The sequence below is a fragment of the Sinohyriopsis cumingii genome, chromosome 3 (assembly GCF_028554795.1).
Source record: "Sinohyriopsis cumingii isolate HCF-2022 chromosome 3, ASM2855479v2, whole genome shotgun sequence".
In the NCBI taxonomy this organism is placed as follows: domain Eukaryota; kingdom Metazoa; phylum Mollusca; class Bivalvia; order Unionida; family Unionidae; genus Sinohyriopsis; species Sinohyriopsis cumingii.
Window position 1 is genome coordinate 126,913,558 of NC_142963.1, and position 24,967 is coordinate 126,938,524.

The 24,967-nt window shown below is 34.2% G+C and overlaps 1 protein-coding gene across 4 annotated transcripts in view; it reads left to right on the top strand.

The window, feature by feature from the left end:
- Positions 1-24,967, top strand: part of LOC149803803 (uncharacterized) — a 363,874-nt gene that overhangs the window by 315,694 nt on the left and 23,213 nt on the right. For all 4 annotated transcript variants that reach the window (XM_089953611.1, XM_089953612.1, XM_089953613.1 and 1 more), the window contains 2 exons: positions 11,734-11,925; positions 21,806-22,003. In XM_089953611.1, the coding sequence (XP_089809737.1) occupies positions 11,734-11,925; positions 21,806-22,003 (390 nt within the window). The remainder of the gene's footprint in view (positions 1-11,733; positions 11,926-21,805; positions 22,004-24,967) is intronic.

Here is a 24,967-nt window from a genome sequence, read left to right on the forward strand (position 1 = left end):
CTCATTCCAAGCACCATTCCATTTTGTGTTATAAGTTTATATGTGTAAATAAACCTTTTGACATGCATCTTTCCTATTCACACTCAGGTAGTGAGTTTATGTAAACAGCTTGAGGTGGTTAAATTAGACAGATTTAAATAAAGCATGGAGGGTATCATGATTTCAACAAATTTAAAATAAAGCATGGAGGGTATCATGATTTCAACAAATTTAAAATAAAGCATGGTGGGCATCATGATTTCAACAAATTTAAAATAAAGCATGGAGGGTATCATGATTTCAACAAATTTAAAATAAAGCATGGTGGGTATCATGATTTCAACAAATTTAAAATAAAGCATGGAGGGTATCATGGTTAGACAGATTTCAAATAAAGCATGGAGGGTGTCATGATTAGACAAAATCAAAATAAAGCATGGAGGGTATTATGATTAGACAAAATAAAAATAAAGCATGGTGGGTATCATGATTAGACAGATTTAAAATAAAGCAAGGAGGGTATTATGATTAAACAAATTTAAAATAAAGCATGGAGGGTATCATGATTAGACAGAATCAAAATAAAGCATCGTGGATATCATGATTAGACAGATTTAAAATAAAAAAAGGAGGGTATTATGATTAGACAAAATCAAAATAAAGCATGGTGGGTATCATGATTAAACAAATTTAAAATAAAGCATGGAGGGTGTTATGATTAAACGAATTTAAAATAAAGCATGGAGGGTGTTATGATTAAACAAATTTAAAATAAAGCATGGAGGGTATCATGATTAGACAAAATCAAATAAAGCATGGAGGGTATTATGATTAAACAAATTTAAAATAAAGCATGGAGGGTATCATGATTAAACAAATTTAAAATAAAGCATGGAGGGTATCATGATTAGACAGAATTAAAATAAAGCATGGAGGGTGTCATGATTAGACAAAATCAAAATAAGGCATGGTGGGTATCATGATTAGACAGATTTAAAATAAAACAAGGATGATATTATGATTAGATAAATTTAAAATAAAGCATGGAGGGTATCATGATTAAACAAATTTAAAATAAAGCATGGAGGGTATCATGATTGATGGTCGCCTTTTGCCTCAGTACCTGACAGATTTGATGGTAATGGATGCATATTTCTTCATCAGGATTCAGCTGCTGCAGATAGTGTTATGACTAATGGTGCAAATAGTGCACTGAATGGTACTATAGAGACAGTTAAGGTAAATTGTAGAGATTGAAAAGAGATTAATGCATCATAACAGCTTGTAAAATTCAGTTAAGCAAATTAGCTTTATCAGTTGTTAAAGAAGACTTGCTTGCAATATGCACAATGTATAAATAACATAATGTTTTTACATTATGGCATTCAGAATATCTGTAGTTTTCATGCCATCAAACTTTTTCATACACCATTGATTGATACAGTCATAGCTTTTTTCCTCAAATTATTCTGTGTACTTTGATTTTCCTGAGATTGAGAGTCTGCTGAAGGTTATAAGTAATAAAATTTAGATTTTTTCTGTTTTAAAAAAATAATAATTAAAAAGTGAGCAGAAAAGTACTTTCATGTGAATCAAGATTTTACAAATTGATTTGTCTGAATATTATTGTATTATCGTACTCTTGAGATTATGTTGTGATCTGCATTTCATGTGCCAACAAAACACATGCAAGCACAAGATACATGTCTTGCATACATGCCATGGATGCATGCTGGCAGCACTCACAGATATATCTGAGAGAAATGCAGTATAGATTTACTTAGAAGCAGAGACCTTACAACAGGCGTGTGCAGTTTTAATCTGCAGGAACCTTATTTTCTGTAATGATTGCAGATTAGGGTCTGTCTACAAGCTTGAGTCATATTTAATGTTTGTGATACAATGACAGATTAGGGTCTGTGTACAAGCACAAGTCCTATTTGATTTTTGTGATCCAGTGACGGATTAGGGTCTGTATACAAGTACGAGTCATATTTGATCATTGTGATACAGTGACATATTAGGGTATGTGTACAAGCAGGACTCATATTTAATGTTTGTGATACAGTGACAGATTAGGGTCTGTGTACAAGCATGAGTCATATTTGATCTTTGTGATACAGTGACAGATTATGGCTTGTTTACAAGCAGAATTCATGTTTGATTTTTGTTACAGTGACAGATCAGGGTCTGTCTACAAACAGGATTCAAATGTAATCTTTGTGATACAGTGACAGATCATGTTCCATCTGAAAGCAGGATTCGTATTTAATCTTTGTGATCTAGTGGCTGATCAGGTTATGTTTGTAGCAGGATTCAAAATTTGATCTGCCTGATTCTGTGACAGATCAGGGATGTACACTGTGATTTCTTACAAGTGAACATATACAGCACAGTTGTGAATGTACTGCAGGTCAGTACATTAGCTTTTTGAGCTGCAGCAAGGATAATATACTACAGTCATTGGTCCATTACAAACTGTCACATGGCTGTACATGCCCCTTACCAGCAAATAAACGTGTGGCCATTGATGTGATTTTGATTTTTAACATAGCTTTAACAATTTTTCAGTCATAACGCTACGATGTCTGCAATGGGACATCATGCCGCAGACATGTAGCACGATGTCCCACCCAGTCACATTATCCTGACACGAGGCCGACCAGTCCTAACACTAACCTCTTAATGCTGAACGCCAAGCGAGGCAGCTGTTAGTACCATTGTTGTAAGTCTTTGGTATGACTCGGCCTGGGATCAAACCCACGACCTGTGGCCATTGAAGTACAGTGGGTGCTGCATGGATGGGGCGCCCATGTACAAGTTCTCTTTTAATGTAGCATAGAATGTTCCCTTAAGAAATATTGGTTTTTGAATTTATGTATGCTTGTTTACTTTAAGGAATAGAAAAGAAGGAAACAAAGTAAAGAACTAACTGTAAATAAACAAATCATAACTTTCTAAGTCCCATCAGGGTGCATACACCAAATCTAGATGGCACTTCAGTGCAATACAGATATTCTCTCTCTCTCTCTCTCTCTCTCTCTCTCTATATATATATATATATATATATATATATATATATATATATATATATATATATATATATATATATATATATATACTAGAAGGATATCCATGTTATATTTATTCCATGTTCTTTATACATGTATTCTCATTTTCCTGTTTGGTTCTTTTTTGTCTCTCCTGTATCATCATAATGCTTTTCACATCCCTATTATGGTTCAGGTCTCTTGCTTGTACAGTGTATTACAATGCCGTTCACAGGATTGCTAGTGTTTGTGTCTTGCCTATATCTCCATAAGCCCATTCATAGGCCTGCTAGGTTTTCTTGTGAATTGCCTGTATCATCATAATACCATTCACAGGCCTACAAGACTTCCACATGTCTTGCCTGTATCATAATGCTATTCACAGGCCTGCTAGAGTTATAGGTGTCTTGCCTGTATCATGATAATGCCATTCCCAGGCTTGCTAGGGTTCCGTATGTGTCTTGCCTGTATCATCATAATGCCATTTACAGGCCTGCTAGAGTTCTAGGTGTCTTGCCTGTATCATCATAATGCCATTCACAGGCCTGCTAGAGTTCTAGGTGTCTTGCCTGTATCATCATAATGCAATTCACAGGCCTGCTAGAGTTCTAGGTACCTTGCCTGTATCATCATCATGCCATTCTCAAGCCTAATAGGGTTCCTGATGTCTTGCCTGTATCATCATAATGTGGTACATAGGCCAGACACAGTGTTCCATAAAAGTCTTGTTTAGTGACATACTGCCTCATTAAGAGATATACACATCTACTTTATATCCTATTCATTATTTTCATTGCTATACCATTGTGGTGTTAAGCTGATTAGACTGTTAATGATACAACAGTAAATGCCAGTCTGATTAGTGAAGATGCTGAAAGTACAAAAGTAAATGGAGAACAATTATTGTACATGCACTCACAGAATTTTACTGCATATAATGTTTTTAAAAATGATTATTTCTATTTTCGTTTGGAGGGTAAAAATGTTACATGGGCTTGGCAATAAAATAATGACCATACTACCTGCAACATACTTACACGATACCAAAATATTTGCTGCATGATTTAAATGAGGAAGGGTTTTCAACATAGATAATGATATTATACTTGTGCAATCTAATTTTAACACAGTTACAAAGAACTTTGGTTCCACTTTATATTCTTAAATGTTTTTAGTTTGGTTTTTGGTATTTTATGGCACATCAACACAGATAGGTTATTTAGTACCCATACAATTGGAATCAAGTGCTTAAACTGACAGGACTATGGTATATTTGTCACTAGTTTTATCTTAAAATCAATATGACGTATATTTTCATGTGATACAGCTTTGTTAATATTCAAGGTAGTGCTTGGACTTCAAAAGGTTAAGTGGATATAATACACTAGTAATCCAACAGTGATAATGGATCTATTTACTTACACAGAACAACATAGAAAAATATTTAATATGTTTCAATGTATATTTTGTCTGCTACTGACAAAAATATGCACAGAATAAAGGATAAATAATTATCTTGGGACAATGAGGAATAGTAGTGTCAGTTATCTGCCCTTGAAAATGAATAGGAGGCTCCACTGCTACTGGTCCAGCAGCTGATATACACAATTGTAAATGTACATTACAAAGTATTTTAAGGTATTGATCATGGAATCAAAAGTTAGTTTAATGATGATTCATCAGTTGAGAAAAGAACTATGGAAAAAAATATGATGATTTCATGACAAAAGTATGTGCTGGTTGAAAGATTTGTATATTAAAATGCATCTCTTAGCACATGTTACACGATGCCATTATTGATGGTGAAATTAGAAATTCTTCAGAAATGGGTCTCATGTTAAGTTATTTTATGATCCTAATGTGATTCCATGGCCAAGCACATGAACCAGTATATCACAGCCAAGGGCAGATTTGTTAATAAAGTGTAATTTATTCTCCACAAAGTAAAATATTACAGATTTAAGACATTTTTCTCTCTCAGAATGTGCATAATTGTCATGTTTGCTTCAGTTGGATTTTAAAGTTATGCTGCTGAATATTTTCAATGTGAATTTATTTTCCCATCATGCTCCTTTTTGTTATTTTATAAAAGATTTTATATTGATGTACACATTACACTTGCAATCAAATATAAGTCAATATATTAATCACAAATGTTTACTGAGTTCTTTATTTTTTAAATTTTAAATGTTTTGGCTAGACCCATGATTCATTAAATGTGTCCTGTTTTACTACATATTTATTTTTCTGTCATTTAATTCTACCCAGGCGTGCAATAATGCTTACTCAGCATAATTTTAAAAAAAAAATTAATATCATGATTCAGTCTAGGAAGTTCAGGCAAATATGTTTGGCAGTGGACAGAACAGCATGAAGTTAGCCAAATTATTTACTGTTGTTGCAGATGTAAAGTTCACACCTGTTGACCATAGGTGCAAACATGAGACATTGGCTGTACAGAGGTGCATGGAGGAATTTGTGTATTTAATACATCCCTGCTGACCTGTAGTTTTCCAAAATTTTCCATTTGTGGCTGGGTCACCAGACAGTTTTGTAAATAAAACTCACATTGTGGAAGTCAAATGCCCATAGCCATCTAGGGATATAATAATTTCATTGCTCTCTATGCCATTTTTAAAACTTAACACTAAATATACATTTCTCTCATAGGGAGAGTTATTTCCTGATAAAAACAGTGACTATCATTCTCAAATTCAATGATAACAATTTCTTCGCACTGGTGCACAGAAATGTATTTTGTGTGCATGCATCAAATAACCTTCAAGTCAAGGACATCAAGTACACTGACATTTATAGAATTGAACATACACAACTGAAATGGTCAAAAAGTTTTAAAGTTTTATTATTTCAAATCGGAGCTTGTTGAGAAATAGTTTTATAAACAGTATTTAAAGTAAACGATTATTATTGCAAAGCCAATGTATTGTAAACCCGAAAATAAAAACCTAAAGAATCAATGTTCAAATCATGTTTATATTGCACATTGTTTTTAAAACCATGATTGCAGGTAAATATATTATACACATATATTGGATAAATAGCATTTATGCATATCTTGAAACAATACAAGTTGTAAAGTTATACAACATAAAGCAAATGAAAGTTATTTATCATGGCAATTTTTTTTACTCCTTTCTAGTTCAGGGATATCATTCAGCCAGTATGTACTCTTTTACTGTCATTTAATACTACACAGGCACACAGCAAGACATACTCGCCATAATTAAGAAATTTTAATTCACAATTTAGTTTACGAGGTGTTTTTTTTCTTTCGTTTATTGATTGAAGGTAACTATAGAGATTATCCATTGATGACCAGCAGTGTTGGCGCCACCTAGGTTGTAATGATAACTCACGACTAGTTCACATTGCTGCATGAGCTGGTGCCAACCCTCTAATAACTTGAGTGCCACTGCTATAAAAGCAGTTTTCACCAGTACACTGGTTTTCTTTGCAAGAGTTCACTGCTACTATTAGTATAAAAATAGCCCCATACCTTTAGTAGATAAGTTCTACTGATAACTCTCTACATTAGTAGAAGAATTTATGATACATTGTAATTATATCAGATATTGGATCCTCAGAACAGTGTCCTATTTTATGGTAGATGTGATGGAATGAATTATTTACATGTTCCTTCCTGGATATCTGATCCATAGCACCATCTGCCAAACAGGCATAATCTTATGATGATGGAGTATTATGTCAGAAAATTGATTTTGGAGTTTATTTGCAACTTATCTCATGATAAAGGATGTGTGCTGGAATTAATATCTCATCCCTCTTTTGGAGTTCCAAGATTAAGACAGATCTCCAGCAATTTTCATCTCTCCAGAAGAAGAAGATGAAGGGTGACATTTGACATGGGTCAATAAATTTCCTTGTTCAATTCTAGTTTTGTCAGCTAATCAGAAATGGTATAGCATTGTTCAGTGATTCAGAAGTGTTCCTTGTCCAGCTGGTTTGAGGGAGTAATACCTTACCATATTTTCTCTTGTTTTAATTTTGCACATATCCCAACTGCTGACATTGTAGACTTGGATCTAACCTCTCATAAAATGTCAGCAGAGTTAAGTCTACATCGATGTTGAACCTATTTTGGCAGAAGCTTGACATACATGTAGTGCATCTAGGTAGATGTCCATCTGTCCGACCCTCCCTCCACACTTAGATCAGGGGGTGGGCAAAATACTGCCTGTGGGCCAGATCCAGCCCATAACCTGGTTTTGTCTGTTAATTTACATCATAGGGTGTGGTATCAAAATGATTTAACCAGCCCATGCCCTGGAGGAAGTTGTTCATGCCTGCCCCAGATGAAGCAAGTTTCCTGTGCTCATCTGAGATTCTAGAAAAGGTATAAAATTTGAAAATTGCTTTTCCAGGTCTTGAAAATGCCTGGTAAAGTTTAGAAGTATTAAATTTTCTTTATTACAACTGTCTTAGTTACAAACTGGCAGTGTGACTGCTCTCTTGCATTTGGGAGAAGTTTTAGCATATGGATTCATAGCTCTTCTGGAGATCTGGAAATGTTTAATTTTTGGTCTGGAAAAGGACTGGAATAAAAAAAGATCATTTGTGGCAGAAGCCCTGATTGTTGAAGGGAAGTAAAAATTTTATTTGAGTTTAGCAGTATCTTATTCTTACACTTTCTAAATAAAATTAACACTTGACAAAAAGAAATCTTGTATTCCTTATGTCTGTACTAGTAAACACTTTGTTTTTATGACACTCCCCCTACTCAGCCCATGAACATTATCCATTGTATATTAGATATTATTTGACAGGTGTGACTTTTGCTGTCAAACTTAAAGTCTAATCTGTAAACTACCATACTTGCTTGCTTACAAGTCGATTCATTGCAGACTGCCTTGACCCGGCTCTGCTGATGCATAATGTACCAGCAGATCTGGGTCTTTGCATTTGTTAGGGGTAATCAGTAGAACAAACAGCATAGACCCTAATCTGCTGGGTCATTTTGCAACAGCAGGTCATGGTCTATGTTTTGTTTGCAATTGGAATCAAGTTATGTGCAAGCATATATGGTATTTCACTTTGTTTCCTCATTATTAGATTACACAATGATCAACCTTGATTGTATCATTATAATACAGACATATCAGGGTGCATGTGCTGTTTTCAGTACCAAGTTGAGCTATGTTTGGATCCAGCAAGAATTCTTGGGAAGCTAACACCATATATGCATGTTTATAATACACCCAAGTGTCAACAATTGAGACTAAAAACTATCATAATGCAACAATAAGTACATCAGGGTCCAACCATGCTCTTGTACCCATGATATCAACTAGACCCTGATCAGCTGGTATATTTTATGTGATATTAGGTCTTGGTTTTAGTGCTGTTCATATTTGGATAAATACGATACTGATTGTGTGGTTAAATATCTTTCAAACCTCACTGCTTAATTTGCTGGTTACATTAGACCATGACTCTGATTAGAACATCTCATATTGTGTTGAGGAATTTGGAAGAGAGACATGAGGAAATTTGTCAGATGGAATGAGAAGGCTAGCAAATTTTTGAGGTAAAATAGTTTCTTAATATTTTGGATTTTTGCAGTTTACAGGTGAAGAAATTTTTTTGAAAGGATCAGGTATTAATATTTGCATTAATGCTACTTCTTAAGGCAATGTAATGCATAAGTCAAAACATTCTCTATTGTTTGTCTTCTTTTGGCTTTAACATGATCTTTTGTCTTGCCTGCATTAGGATGTTGAAATGATGGCAACTTCAAAGTTAAAATTCAATGCTTAAATTTTGTAGGAAAATATGTACAAGTTTAATACAGCTTGAGGGATAGGTGGGATATGTCACTGGACAGCAAGTGAGACATTTATTTGTTCTGTGGAACACTTCTTTATTTTGCCTTTCTTTTACTTGCATTATTTGGATGTTATCATACCTTGCATATGGATATGGCATTTCTTTTACTTGCATTAGTTGAATGTCATTGGACCTTGCATATGGATATGGCATTTCTTTTACTTGCATTAGTTGAATGTCATTGGACCATGCATATGGATGTGTCCTTTCATTTACTTGCATTAGTTGAATGTCATTGGACCTTGCATATGGATATGGCATTTCTTTTACTTGCAATAGTTAAATGTCATTGGACCATGCATATGGATATGGCATTTCTTTTACTTGCATTAGTTGGATGTCATTGGACCTTGCATAGGGATATGGCATTTCTTTTACTTGCATTGGTTAAATGTCATTGGACAATGTATATGGATGTGTCCTTTCATTTACTTGCATTAGTTGAATGTCATTGGACCTTGCATATGGATATGGCATTTCTTTTACTTGCATTAGTTAAATGTCATTGGACGTTGCATATGGATATGGCATATCTTTAACTTGCATTAGTTGAATGTCATTGGACCATGCATATAGATGTGGCCTTTCTTTTACTTGCATTAGTTGAATGTCATTGGACCATGCATATGGATATGGCATTTCTTTTACTTGCACTAGTTAAATGTCATTGGACCTTGCATGTGGATATGGCATTTCTTTTACTTGCATTAGTCACATGGACAGTGTTCTTTTGCATACCAAGGCCCAGCAACGTGGAATGAATTGCCCACTGAACTTAGACACAAAGACACAGTGACCACATTCACGAGGGCTCTCAAAACTCACTTATTTTGACTGCAAGAACAAACTTAAAACCTAATAATGTTTCTTACCTGAAATATTCTCAGCATTTTTTATATGTTTTAATGTTTTTCTAATTTCATGGGGTTTTTTTTGTAATAATATTATTTGTTTTTTATCTTGTAGGTGTTGTCTAACGTTGTAAAGCACTTAGAAGCTTCTAAAGATTAGGCACTATACAAAGTCCTCATTATTATTATTATTATTAGTTGAATGTCATTGGACTATGCATATAGATATGTCATTTCTTTTACTTGCATTAGTTGAATGTCATTGGACCATGCATGTAGATGTGGCCTTTCTTTTACTTGCATTAGTTGAATGTCATTGGACCATGCATGTAGATGTGGCCTTTCTTTTACTTGCATTAGTTGAATGTCATTGGACCATGCATGTAGATGTGGCCTTTCTTTTACTTGCATTAGTTGAATGTCATTGGACCATGCATATAGATGCGGCCTTCTTTTACTTGCATTAGTTGAATGTCATTGGACCTTGCATGTGGGTTCAGCAAGCTCTAGAATCATACACATTGTTGGTACTTAACAGTCAGAACTTGATCAGATACATTGATATAGAGGAAGTTGTTGTTGTTGTTGTTGTTGTAGGGTTTAACGCCATTTTTCAGCACAAGATAGGCTATACATGGCGGCCAGTATTAATGGTGGAGGAAGAACCCGGGAAAATCCCGGAAAGAACCACCGGTATAGAGGAAGTAATGTATTGCAAGTAATAGAAGATTACCGGTACTAGACATAGGTATTGCTTTTCAGGTATCACAGGTTTTAGCAGTACCTTAATCATTGTTATGCCTGCAAGGGACAAAATAGCAAGATGAGATATTTTGAAATTGTTAGCTGTCATTTTGATTACCCATTCAGCATCATTTATTATGGAATTACTTTTTCTTCACTGAAGAACAGAGATTAGTGTTTCACGTTCTATTACACAGGTTTCAAATTCTAAAGTTTGTTTTTGATTCCAATAGCTAATTCAGTAAAATTGCATATGAAAAACAAGAAAGAAATACTGTACTGGTAGATTTGTTATACTATACCACAAATGTTGTTGGGGGAATATAGTGTTAGTCCCTTGTCCATCTGTATGTACTTCTGGTCAAGCTTTTGTGTTGAGGTCAGTTTCTGAAGCACTGTGATGGGTTATTTATATTTATAAGCACATTTGCTTGAAGTTATCAGCAAGGAAGTTGTTGCTAATGACTGAAGACATCAAGGTATGTTGATTTTTTTTTTCATACTGCAAATTTCTGTTGCATAAAGAAATTTGGTAAATTTGGATTTTATGGTTTTCTTAACCAACCGTCTGAATTATGATGTGTCTGGTACAAAATTGGATGCCTTGGTTTAATGACTTCCAATTAGATGATTTCTTGAGATAAAGGAGTCTGAATTATCAGTAACTTGATCTGGTTCTGGAATCATCTGGTGATTAATATTATCAAGAAGTCAAAGGGCACATGGTACATTAAACTAGTCTTCTTAACTGTAGTTTGCATATGAGGCATAAAAAGAGAGGAGTTTTTTTCATGTGAAGACGGGTAAATCTCTTGAACACTCATCCCAAGCTAAATGAGGCTGTAGTTGTTCCGTAAGGATTAAAGTGATCTGCCAGTGTCATTATAGCAAACAAGCTCACATTCTTCCAGTGAGGTTCTATCCAGAAGAACTCTGAAATCATATTCTTCAAAGTCTCGGATTATTGTACTGTTTTTGAAGTCTGACTAAATGTTTTTGAAAAAGCAAGTAAGTTACAAAAATGGTCTGCAGTTTTTTTTATTCAGAGTAGAAAGACCCCTGTTCAGATTTCCAGGAAATATGAGAATAATGGTTTAGCTGTTAAGACTTTTCAGTGGTTTTGTTTTTTGATAAGATCAATTTATTGTATCTGAAAAGTCAATTTCTCAAAGGTCAAGGCTATTGTATTCATTGGTAAAATGTTATCTGGATAACTTTATAGTATTTTCCTAACTCTTTTTCAGAATTTTAATGGCAAAGTGATAGTAAATCATGTCAGCGAGTCATACACAGAAGGCCATGTGGACAATTACTCGGCAGCATGGGACATAAGATCTTCCAGTCCATGCAAGGACAGTCCAACAAACAGTAATCGTAACAGTGCAGCAAGTAGTGATAGTGGCAGAGGCCTAAGTGCAAACTGTCTAGAGCCAAAGGTAGGTACATGCACCTGTTTGTAAAACTTAACCATGCAAATTTACTGACATTGCATTGGTATGTAAATACGTGTGCTTAACTAGTTCAGTACACTCAAAATTCCTAGGATCTTTGTATGAAAAACAATATCATTCTTGTCCCCACCATTGTGGTGAGGAAATGTGATGACTATAAGCAGACTGGTGAAGTGAACACTCAAACATGTTTTGTCTTCATCCAGATTTGTAGTCTAAATAAAGGTTTTTTTCTGGTTTCATGCTAAAAACAAAACAAAACAAAAAACTATGAGTTGGTCTGTTGGAATTTCTAAAAGTAAACCATGGTTGCATGTCCTGACTTTATTCCTTTGAGAAAAGACATTGGTATAACATTTTGTTGTCAAGTAATGCTAACAACTGGATATGCCATTTTTATACAATTACTTAAATGACTGATGTATATCTAATATAACTTGCTATACATTTTTAAGCTGACCAAGAAATTAGCAAATAGCATGCAAAGGTAGTCATTAGTGAATCATGCTTTCTGTCCAGTAGGCACATTAAAATATTTGAAGAAGTAGTAAGCATCATCCTGATGAGTGTGATGATAAATACTGTTACATATGAAGAAAAAGACAAATTGGAAAGCTCTCAACAATCAAACAATCCAGAATTTACTTCTTCTTTTTTTTTTGGTAAGAAACCTCTTCATTATCGGCAAGCAAAAACTAGGGTCTGAGTTGGTCTTGAAACGGGAAACAAAGCTTTTTTACTTTAATGCCTAATGAAAGCTTGGATGAGTTCCATGATGAGTACACATGGCCTTTATCTTTAAGAGTTATTGCCCTTGATCATCTCAATGTATGCCTCTTTGTTGCTTGTGAACACTGGCATTTACAATTTTTGTTTGATTTCTGTCAAATTTACAGCAAAATTTCATCTGAACATGAGCTTGGATGAGTTTGATGATGACCAAAATTTGGCAATGTTTTCACAAAGTGTGGGCAAATGAAATTTGGCAAACATATATAAATAACCGAATTATATTTTCATGCCATTACAAAGCAGCTTGTTTATAAGTTTTTCATTTTAAAACTTTTTGGGACTGTACCATTTTTGGAGAAAAACCTTGATAGCAATTTAGCAAAAAGTACTTGAGACAGTCAAATCAAATTTTATAGACATGTTTATATGCATATGTGGTCAAACTAATTATTTCATGGCAATCTTGCACATTTTTCAGAGTTTTGAACTGTCTTTTTGTTCTTAGACCAGTCAGAGTATTTATGTTTTGTAAAATGTAACAAGATAGACCTGACTGGATGCTTGGATCAAATGACACCACAACACAATGTGATGAAAGATGGAAGTTTATAAAAATTAATTAATAAAAATATGTATATACTTGACAAATACAGAGTGATTCGTTCAAGCTCTAAACGTACGACTCATTCAGTTACTTTACACAAACATTTACAAATAGGGAAACAAAAATGTGATTCATATATTATCATGTAATGATGGTGAAATTCATATGATCTCATGTAATGTAAGTAAGATTCAAATAATCTCATGTAATGTAAGTAAGATTCAAATAATCTCATTTAATGTAAGTAAGATTCAAATAATCTCATGTAATGTAAGTAAGATTCAAATAATCTCATTTAATGTAAGTAAGATTCAAATAATCTCATGTAACGAAGGCAAGATTCATATAATCTCATGTAATGTAAGTAAGATTCAAATAATCTCATGTAATGTAAGTAAGATTCAAATAATCTCATTTAATGTAAGTAAGATTCAAATAATCTCATTTAATGTAAGTAAGATTCAAATAATCTCATTTAATGTAAGTAAGATTCAAATAGTCTCATGTAATGTAAGTAAGATTCAAATAATCTCATTTAATGTAAGTAAGATTCAAATAATCTCATGTAACGAAGGCAAGATTCATATAATCTCATGTAATGAAAGTAAGATTCAAATAATCTCATGTAATGAAAGTAAGATTCAAATAATCTCATGTAATGAAAGTAAGATTCAAATAATCTCATGTAATGAAAGTAAGATTCAAATAATCTCATGTAATGAAAGTAAGATTCAAATAATCTCATGTAATGAAAGTAACTCACTTGTACTCAATTGAAACAACATAATTGAAACAAACTTATGACTCATGACTCTGTCATTTGTACAGCCCGTATGATTTACAACCATGTATGACTCATAAATACTTGTAAAAACTTGCAAATTGAAACATATCGACCTGGTTTACATGTCCATTGTCAAAGCACACAGTTCTCCTGAATTTTTGGGTTGGCCCAAACTTGTATTGACCACAGACATCCTTCATGGATCCACCATGCACACAAGTTTACAAATCAGCGGTTCCATCCTTGTATGGCCTTGATGGTCATACCTGCTTCCATCCCCATACAGACATACAGATGGCCAGACCAACAGCCTGATTTACCAGCACACACAGACAGCTACAATAAAACCAAATTGGTCATAATAACAGGTATGGAATTAAAATCTATAGATGTTACTAAATTAAACTCCTAATAGCAACTTTCAGATCTCAAAATATTTATGTTGAAAAATGAACCAAATGCTCAAAAATTAAGAATGTATTTATGAGCCCTACCTCCATGTTTCTCAGGAAGAAGACCTTTTATAGTCCCTCTTTGCAAGACAATAACTTATAAGTCAAGGCAAACTTTTAACAACAAAGATCCTGATCTGACATGGCATAATGTGCCTGCAGATCAGGGTCTATGGTATTTGTTCTACTGACAAACTGCACAGACCCATATCTGCTGGCACATTATGTGACAGCAGATCTGGGTCCATGCATTTCACATTAGGTCTCGATTTTGTTGGAGAGTATATATGGTACCATCTTGAATTGCAGTCTTGACAAACACATGCTGTTGTATGAGAGATTATAAAAATTATATGAGACCATATTGATAGTATGACATACAGTAGTAATAAAAATTAACAATTAATGACGTTTAGATTCAGTGTGTAATATCGATGCAAGTAATTCACTGCAAGATGCCAGAAATACATTTACCATACGATGAATTGCATTGACATAAATTGATCTTTGCAAAATGTTTCTCTGTTTTCAGTCATCAAATATTCCATTATATATACAAGGGTTAAAAATCTGCATCTCCCAGAATTAATATGCCCCCCTTGAGATTGCCTCTGTTGATAGAGTAATGAATAAAACATATCCTGCTTCTTGCATTCAGACTTTTGACATATTTATGATCAGTGATGCACTGGATGCAAATATCCAAGAATTTTATACCATTCCCAAAATGGGCCAAGGGTCCATAAAATTGGAAATTTTTATATGAAATTAGGAAATCCTAATTATTTTACACAGTTAATTCAACAAAATTTACAAAGAAAAGATTCAGAAACATTTAAATGACTCAATAGCTTCTGTTACTCTAGCTGTTTAAACCCCTGTCCAAAGATCTTGAAGTAACTGTCTCCAAAAGTCTTATAATCGCTAAAGTTCTGATTGGCAATTGTCTAATTGGAATTTTTTTAAAGTAGTTTTTGGCATTTGGAATGGGAACAAATTTAAGCTTGAGTCGGACCTGGGAGAAATCTTTGTAATTCCCCACAAACTTTGGGAAAGAAAAGCAGGTCCACTTCTGCATGCAGGTTTTAGTGCATGTGTACTTTGGGTTTAAAAAAAATTGTGTAGGGTTTAACACCATTTTTCAGCACATGACAGGATATACATGGCAGCCAGTATATTTGGTTTAAAAGAACCTGGGAAGACCTCAGGAAGAACCACCAACCCATTGGAAGCTGCTTATGAGCTTTTTCATATTCATAAAGACTATAGTAGTCAGATACAGTATGGATGTGGTTGCAGTTTGTGTAGTACCTTTGCTTTGGTTGGGTCTAAGGGTTAAGGTGGAATTTAAGAAAACAAATTTAATTTTAGTAAGTGTTGCTCTTATCATGCTTTTAAGCAGGGATTGGTACACACTTGTATGTATGGATGTATGGACCTGTGTATCTGTCCCAGATTTAAGAATGATGCAAATCAAATGGAGAGTCACTGGAGAATGAAAGGTAGTTCATAATAACCTAAATCTGTGCTTCTAAGATTATATTCTCACTTGAGACAGATTGAGGTTATAATAAACCTTTTATTCTCCAGTGACTCTCCATTTGACTTGCATCAGTTTTCCATTCATTTTGATGATGAGGTGGTTCATTTTCTTCATATGAATACATGTACCTATAATGGCTGGCTGTTGATATTATTCTACAGATAAAAAATGTGGTGTAAAATTAATGATTTTTTATCATGGGACAGTCAGTATAGCCAGTGGTACTATAAAAGCAATTTCATCCCTTTTAATAGCCTTTGTTATACAAAGTATTGCTCTTAATCAAATATTTGTCTGTATGCTAAGGGATTTATTCAGCTGAAAAAGACTGACAGTCTTAATAAATGTTGCCATGACCACCATATTGGAATTTTTGTATCCCCTTGGGGCTTTGGGTATATGGCTCAATATTGGAGATAGAGAGAGGCAGCATTTAGCAGCTGGTTGTTGATAAAGAGAGCACCCTGGTAGATTTGTTTACTGATAAGCTCAGATATTAATTTCAAAAGGTTAGTTTTGATGTATCAGTGTACTTCAGTGGATTGATCTAGGATGCATACTGAACTGAAAGTTGAATCCAAGTCTCTGCAGGATTTAGCACCCATTATCAAACCTGCACACACCAACCCCATACTTTCAAATAAGAGCATAGTCCCAAAAGGGATGGAATCTTGTCATAGGCATAAGCATTCATGCATAGCAGACACAATCAGACAAGCTTGCATTTAAAAGTACCTCTCTAGGATGGCCAGCCTTCTATCTTGGTCAGCATCTGGCATATATTATTGCAAAAATTCAAATTTACCCCTTGCAAGCAATCAGCCAGATAATGGGGTTACAGATAGAAATCTCATCTATCTAAATTCATCACAGTGATATTTCTTCCAAAACAGCTGATAGGTTGATTTTAATCCATACAAAGAAGTAAATAATCAAATTACGCTTACACTCTGTGTTCTTTTTTATGTCAGGCATTGTCACTTTGTTAATTACTATAATTACCACAAATAATTATCAAGATGGCAAAAGCTGACTACAGTATTGAGAACTGCTGTAATTTCCAGGTCAAATCAGTGTGATGTCTGGTTGCCATAAAGTTAGAATGGTATGTTAGCTGTTGTGGGTTCTCTCTAAAAGATTATGAAATGTACTTGAAAAGGAACCAGACTAAATCCAGTTGATCATGTGAAAAGCTCACTTCTGTGTACACACGGACTAATGTAATAATTTAATGTAATAACACAGTTTTATGGAGAGTAACATGTTCATAAATTTAGCAAGGAGAGCACTCACTTAAATTGCTGTTGTTTTCCAAGTTTATATAGTAAACTGAGCCCTGCCTTTTTGTCTGAGTAGCTTTCAAGTTTTCGAGGTTGCAGGCAAGGAAACTCAAGGGGCCAGGACTGTGGATGTCAATTTGGTTGTGTAGACTATTTGAATCATGTTACAGTTAACAAAGTTTGCCTGTGCTACAATACACATACTGCTGCCAAGTCACTAACAATGTTTTGCACCAGATGTATGTATTAAATTGTGCATTTTAACATACCTAGATCTTCAGGAATGTTTCTTTATTATATCTGACCTTCACTCACTATTTGTACTAGTGGTAAGAGCATCTTTATTATATCTGACCTTCACTCACTATTTGTACTAGTGGTAAGAGCATCTGCCTTGGATGCAGGAGATTGCAGGTTAGAACCCCGGCCAACTCATACCAGAGACTTATAAAAATGATATTATCATATTTCATGTAATTTTTCTTACACAAAAAAATAATACTAATTTCTGTGTACGAAAATTTATATGTAAAATAAGTAATTATCATTTGGTGGTACTGACCGTGTATGAAAAATAAAGGGATCATACCTGAACAAATTCTATGCAACACATGCTACTCGACAACCTAACAGTACAAGCATACAAAGTAAACGTATATTTTCTGTCTCATTCTGCTCTCAACTCAAGAAACTAATTATTATAATAAAAAAGCACTCAAAATGATTTTTGTTGTTATTGGAGAACGAGAGAGAGAGAGAGGATTATGCCTCAGTGTGCAAGCTCGTCTGCATTTAGAGCATATGTAACTGTTACGTTGTTTAATGTTGGCAAAATGATTAAGATGGTTTGAACATGCATTAGTTATGGGTATTTTTTATTAGTAAATTGTACGCAATGATATGAGTCCACTTTGTCAAGAAATTAAGTGCAACTTGTATTTTTACAGAAAAAATAATCTCATTACCAAATTGCAATAAAAAATAAAGTACTTGAAATAACATTTTAGTTGATATGCGTGAGTGCGCGTGCATGAGAGAGAGAGATGAAACATTTTTTTAGTGTACAAGACTATTTATTCAGGGTGATTTTTATTTGTAGCTTTTGCAAAGAGAAAAAAAGACTAGTTTCAGTTACCCGACGATTGTGATAATCCTCATCTATTACGACCCTACCATATTTCTTTATCAATAAACACCGCTAAATCAACAATTCGTTCTTGTAATAGTTACAATGTACATTGCCACAACAACCATATGGCTATGCAGTGTTATAAACACGGTTATTAAACATGCTTAGTGCTTTGGTTATCCAGTTGAAACCAGATTGAGGACAAGAATGGACAGAAGAGGTCACATCAGCAAGGCTGCCAGTAGGGAAATGCGGCTTTCTTTAGGGAAATGAAAATCTGTCAGTGTGCTATTGAAGCCATTGTCCATACAGCAGATGTTATAAGGACAAGCGATCATACGCATTACTTGCTATTCGAACTCGCCAATAAAGATAATAGTGGGGTAATAGATTTTCAAAAAAACGTTAATTATATCCAAGTCAAAACAGAACAAGCACTTAAAAGATAGTATATATATATATATATATATATATATATATATATATATATATATATATATATATATATATATATATATATATATATACACACACACACACATATATATGCACACACATATATACAATAGGGGCCCCGAGTGGCTGAGTGGTCTAAAGCGCTCTCCATTACCAATCATTGCCATCTCACCTCTGTCTGCGTGGGTTTCGAGTCTTGGATTCAGCCTATGTGGGTATGTGAGAAAGCTTGCCAGTAGCTTCTCGTGGTTTTCTCAGGTTCTTCCTCAACCATTAATACTGGCCGCCACGTACAGCCTATCTTGTGCTGAAAAATGGTGTTAAACCCTACAACAACAACAACAACAACAATATACAATAAATTTAACGGAGTCCGTGACTTTCAAATTTATGATGGAAAATGACAATGTTTTATATTTTATGTTTGTATGATATAATGAAACAACAAGACTAGTTGACCAATGGTCTGTGGTCTTCCCTTTAGCATGTACTGAGATGTAATTTTTGTTGAATAAGAAAACATCAAAGGGCTTCCAAACTTGTTTTAAAATGCATGTGGTGTTTTGTTACAGTGACGAACTTAATAGAGAACTAATTAACGATAATACTTAAAGGTATGGTCTGTGAAGTCCTTTGTCCATTTGTCAATAAACACCAGTAGATATGGTAATGACAGTAAGAGAGCTTATGCACATGGGTGCCTGCAGGATTTTTTGCAGGGGGTGGGCAGTCAGTCACTGCCAGGAGAGTTAGTATAGTAAACTGTCTGAAATAAAAGCTGATATTTACTAAGTGTTTTGAACTGAATCTTGTGACATATTTTCAGCTTCATATGCATGATTAAACTTGTTGATATATATATATATATATATATATATATATATATATATATATATATATATATATATATATATATATATATATATATATATATATTTCTTTTTCAAGGGGGGTCATGTGACCTCTTTGACCTATTCTGTGGTATTTTCGATCTTTTTTTGCAGACGTAAATCTTCTTCGTAGAAATTTTTATGGCCAATGATTTCATGGATTTTTTCGAAAAATAAAACAAATTATGATGCATTTAAATAATTATTATTTTGATAACTGGATCGTGTACGAAAAATTAAAGGGTACGAAAAAATACATGAAATATGGTAACAGCTGCCTTGCTAGGCACTCAGCATTAAGAGGTTAGTGTTAGGACTGGTCAGCCTGGTGTCAAGATAATGTGACTGGGTGGAACATGATGCTACATGTCTGCGACATGATGCCCCAGTGCTAGACATCACTATAAACTGCCACACTGCAGACATCATAGCAATATGACTCAAAAATTGTTAAAGCTATGTTAAAAATCCAAATCACACACACTATTTTTTCTTGATACTTTTAAACTCTCCAGTCAATAATAATGATGAAATTCAGATTGTACAACCAACATATGTAAATAACATGTTGAAATTATTTATTTTTATTAAAGCTCTCAAGCTTGCAATTTTAGCTCACCTGGTAGAAAGACCAAGTGAGCTTTTGGCCTGGCCACAAGTCCGTTGTGCATTTTTCAATAATTGTTATTTTAAACTTCTTCTCAAAAGCAACAGGAACAAAAATTTTCAATAAATTTGGCACAGAGCTTCCTGGCATGAAGAGCTTTTAAATCTGTACAAATCCTGCCAGTCTGTTATCAAATTTACTACCATTACACAAAGCAGTAAATCTCATTAAACAACTTCTCCAAAACTGCTGAAGAAAATTTGATCATATTTGACAGAAAGCATCCTGGCAGGAAGACCTTTCTGGTCTGTATGTAGACTGATCTGCCTACAGAGTGGCAACCATTACTAAAAATAGAAATTAATCTTCTGTTTATCATATAAGTTCACTTCAGGCAAGGTATGTTATGAATATATGCATGCATTCTTTAGCTTTATCTATGTATCATGCTTTAAAAAACAAATTATTAATTGGTTAGTTTATTTCCATACATTTCTATGTAGTGATTTTTACTTGGTTGGGATTGATAGTTTTTATGTAGCTAGGATCGGATATTTTTTTCTTTATCTTTTTATGTAGTGACCCTTACTTGGGATAGGATAGACTATTTCCATACATTTTTATGTAGTGACCCTTACTTGGGATAGGATAGACTATTTCCATACATTTGTATGTAGTGACCCTTACTTGGGATTGATATTCAACCAAGAGTAGTGCAAGAAAATGCACACAAACCTACACATTTGGGGAAGAGGTTGATAGCTTGAAATTTTTAAAGAAGGGTAAATACACAAAGATTTCACAAGCAGTTATCCTTAAGTTGTGTTGGTGAAACCCAGTCCAGGTCTTTCAAGGCAGGTTGTCTCCCATAGGAGCAACCTTTCACTGAATTTGCTTGTTTGGATTAGCTTCATGACTGATCCTGTAGGTCAGAATATTATCCTGCAACAGGTTGGGGTGTATATTTTACTGATGTGTGCAGTTTAATTTGGTTACACGGTGTTAATTATGATAGGACATTATTTGATGAGTTGAGAAAACACAGGCAGGTGGTCTTGGAGAGATAGAACACTTTGTCAATACTGCCCTATTTGAAAAGATCAATATAAGAAAAATACCAGGGATTTTCATGTGCATAATGCATAAGGACAAGATTGACATAAAGTGTATGAAATATTCAAGTTTGACTCCCAGCAGACGTGTGTCTAGTATAATACAATATTTAGGTATTGCAGGGAAAGAATAACTAGTTTCTAAATGAATACTGATATCAAATTCATATATTGATAGGTGTGTCAACTTTACAATGGATTCTCTCCATTAAAGTGTTCATTTGAGAAATCTTTGAGACTGATTAGACAAATGGTTCTTGCATATTATTATTTCAGTACACTCCACACAATTATGTGAATGTGCAGATCAACAATCACCATCGACTATCAGGAACAAGTTACGAGTCTGGAGTCTCATCACGTCAGAGTTACCACAGTACATCCAGCTCCAGTGTAGGGAGCCTTGATCGTCTTGAGGAGAGTGGCTATTCTAGTCAGATCAACGTGGCGGAGCTCTTTCATGCAGGGGTTGCCGTAAGTATTCTTTGTTTATGCAGATCAAGCATTGTTTTAAGTAAATCAAATGGAAAGATTAATTCTTTTCACCATAAAGAATATAATAGCATATTATCTAAGGTAAAATTTTTGTCGAAAGAGTTTTGGACAAATTGCATTTGTAGAAATTAGGTTTATTTTTATGAAACATTTATAATAAATTGGTCTATTAACCCTTTAGCTACTACAGCTGTTGTGCAGTTTCACTACTGCTGAGTGCCATCATATCAGTTATTGAGACTACTGAGGCTGGTTGCAGGCTGAATACTAGAGCATCATCTAGGCTGACTACAGAAACTGACAATGAAAACATGGTTACATTTATATTCATTATTTCACTAGTTTTTGATGGATTTCAATGAAATAAAAAACTGCTTACTTTGTATAGTGTCTGTTATTCATATATTTCCACTTTATATTACAAAGTTGAGAGTGTTAGCTCTCAAAACAGTCATTATCCACACATAAATGACGATGTATATTCCAAAATATGCCCACATCTCCGTGATGCTGATTTCATACCATTTCAGCCTCAGGTCTTGCTTTTGGTCACCCATTTTCTTGAAATAATCGTTTGTTTCTTTCGCTAGCTTTTCCACCAGACATTCAGGAAAAAACTTGAGAAAAAAATCATTTTCATTGCTTAGTCCAAGCTTGATTGTTGAACCAACATGAGAATCAAAATCATTGATCTCGAACACGGCGAGGTCATAACCCCATTGTGCAAGTGGGACTATGTCCGCCTCGTCATCCGATTAAAAATCACTTGCATCTGGTATTGAAACAGGACTAATGTCAATATCTGATTCATTTTCTAAGAATGATCCATTAAACTCTTCAATATCACTTGCACTGACCCCTTTAAAGTTGCTCATATCTGAATCAGAATCTGCCTTGGTTTATTTCAACTACACGTGTTTCATAAAGTGCAGAAAGTCCTGACAGGGTGTCTAAATTTAACCTCTCAGCTTTCACACTTGTATCAAAATGTTGAGTAAACAATCCTCTCATTGGTTATGATAATCAAGAATATGTAAACTCCTGTACTTTCAACAAATCAGCGTTTAGTTAACATAGCAGTCACATCCGCATAGATGCAACACTGGGGTTTCGAGTACTGCTGAACTATATGCACATAAGCGACACTGGGCTTGTAAACTAGGCTTATTGACACTGCATATATGCATCGGTGGGGTTCAGGAGCTATTTACAGGTGACGCTTAGATGGGGTAGTCGTAGCTAAAGGATTATTTAATAGAGGTACTTTATACTGGTACAGCCCTCCTTAACTTTAGCACACCCAGATAATGGGGGGGGGGCAGATATGAATCCCATTATTTCTCAGAAAATACCAGAATAACAAGCCCCTATTTGCTGAACACAACTTAAATTTGTGAATGAAACCTCAATATCTCACTTGTTTTAGCATCAGAATTGGTGGCTACTGCCTAGAAATGTCAAATGTATATCATGAAATTGAAACTTTTAATAAGAAGTTGTATATTTCATTAAATTCTCGTGTTGAATATTTTTTAATGCACTGTAAATACAAATATCCAATGAAATAATGATCTTTGAAAATTTTGATAATGCCTACTAGTAGCAGCACTTTAAGACATGAATGCCAATTAAATAAGTTTTGTAAAAGGAAACTTGTGTTCAGCTTAAGTTTTTTATTTTGTTTCCGTGTAATCATCATACAATAGATGTGATATACCCTGTTGTATTCAAACATGAAATGTGTTGATTATTGTATTGATACCCACAAGCACTTTCATGAAGCATAATTAAAACTTAAATTAAGTAAAAGTGCCAACTAAGTTTTGATCTGTGACTTGCAGAAGTGTTTGTCATTAAAATTCGATCTGCTGTGTATTATCACAATAATTACATCTTAAGTTTAAACTGAGTAAAGGGCTTGAGATAAGAGATAAATTAATTCATTTCAACTGACCCCCCAACACCATTTTAAATATTATGTAAAGTAACATCATTATTGTATCTAACATTGATCAGTAGTTTATCCTAATCATTCACAGATGTGATCAAGGATAGAAAGGGAACCAAATGAAAGGTGTCCAGAGTGCACTAAAGATTGCTTTCATTGATATGGTTCACTGTGGAAAAGCACAATCCAACCTTTGTAGTGGTTTTTAATTTCCATCTTAGCACTCAAAAGTTTGTTCACAGATGAGCAGAACTTTTGCAATTATTAGCATTGAAATAACAGCCTCAACATTTGACCAATAAAACTCAAGAAAATCATGTTTTGACATTCTTATTTCTTGAAGTAGCTGTCAAGATTTGGGGAGAGAAAAAAACAACCAGTCTGTCAGTTGTGAATCAGCAACAACACTAGAATGTATCGACAGTCATATGCAAAAAGTTGTCATGTAATCCATTATGTTTAGGCTGGTACTGTATGCATGTAATGTGTCTTGAAATTTCTTGAGGTAATCTTTTTAACAATCTTTTCAATACTTGATAATACTGAAAATAAAAATTATTTATACAGAAAAATGAATGAATTCATTAGAAAAAGGCTGTTTATTAACATTTATTCCCAGTGCATTTATAACATGAGTACAGTAGAACTTGTCTTGAAAGACCACCCCTTCTGCCCCACAAATATGGTCTTTCAAGACAGGTGGTCTCTCATTACAGGTGATAATACTATATAATCACTCGGTGCTTTGAGGACATGGTCTCTCAAGGTAGGTGGTCTTTCATAGCAGTGGTCTTTCAAGACAGGTTTAATTGTATCAGCTTTTTAGCACAGACACACACAAACTTCCTCATTGGTAATGTCCAGCCATTTCTTAATTCTTCAGAGGTAAATTGGTAACTCTTGCCCTCACTTATGGTGCAGACTAAGTCTTTTTGACCCCTTGTGTCCAACTTATCTTGGAGAGGTGTATTCACAAGATATTGTTCTAAATGTCA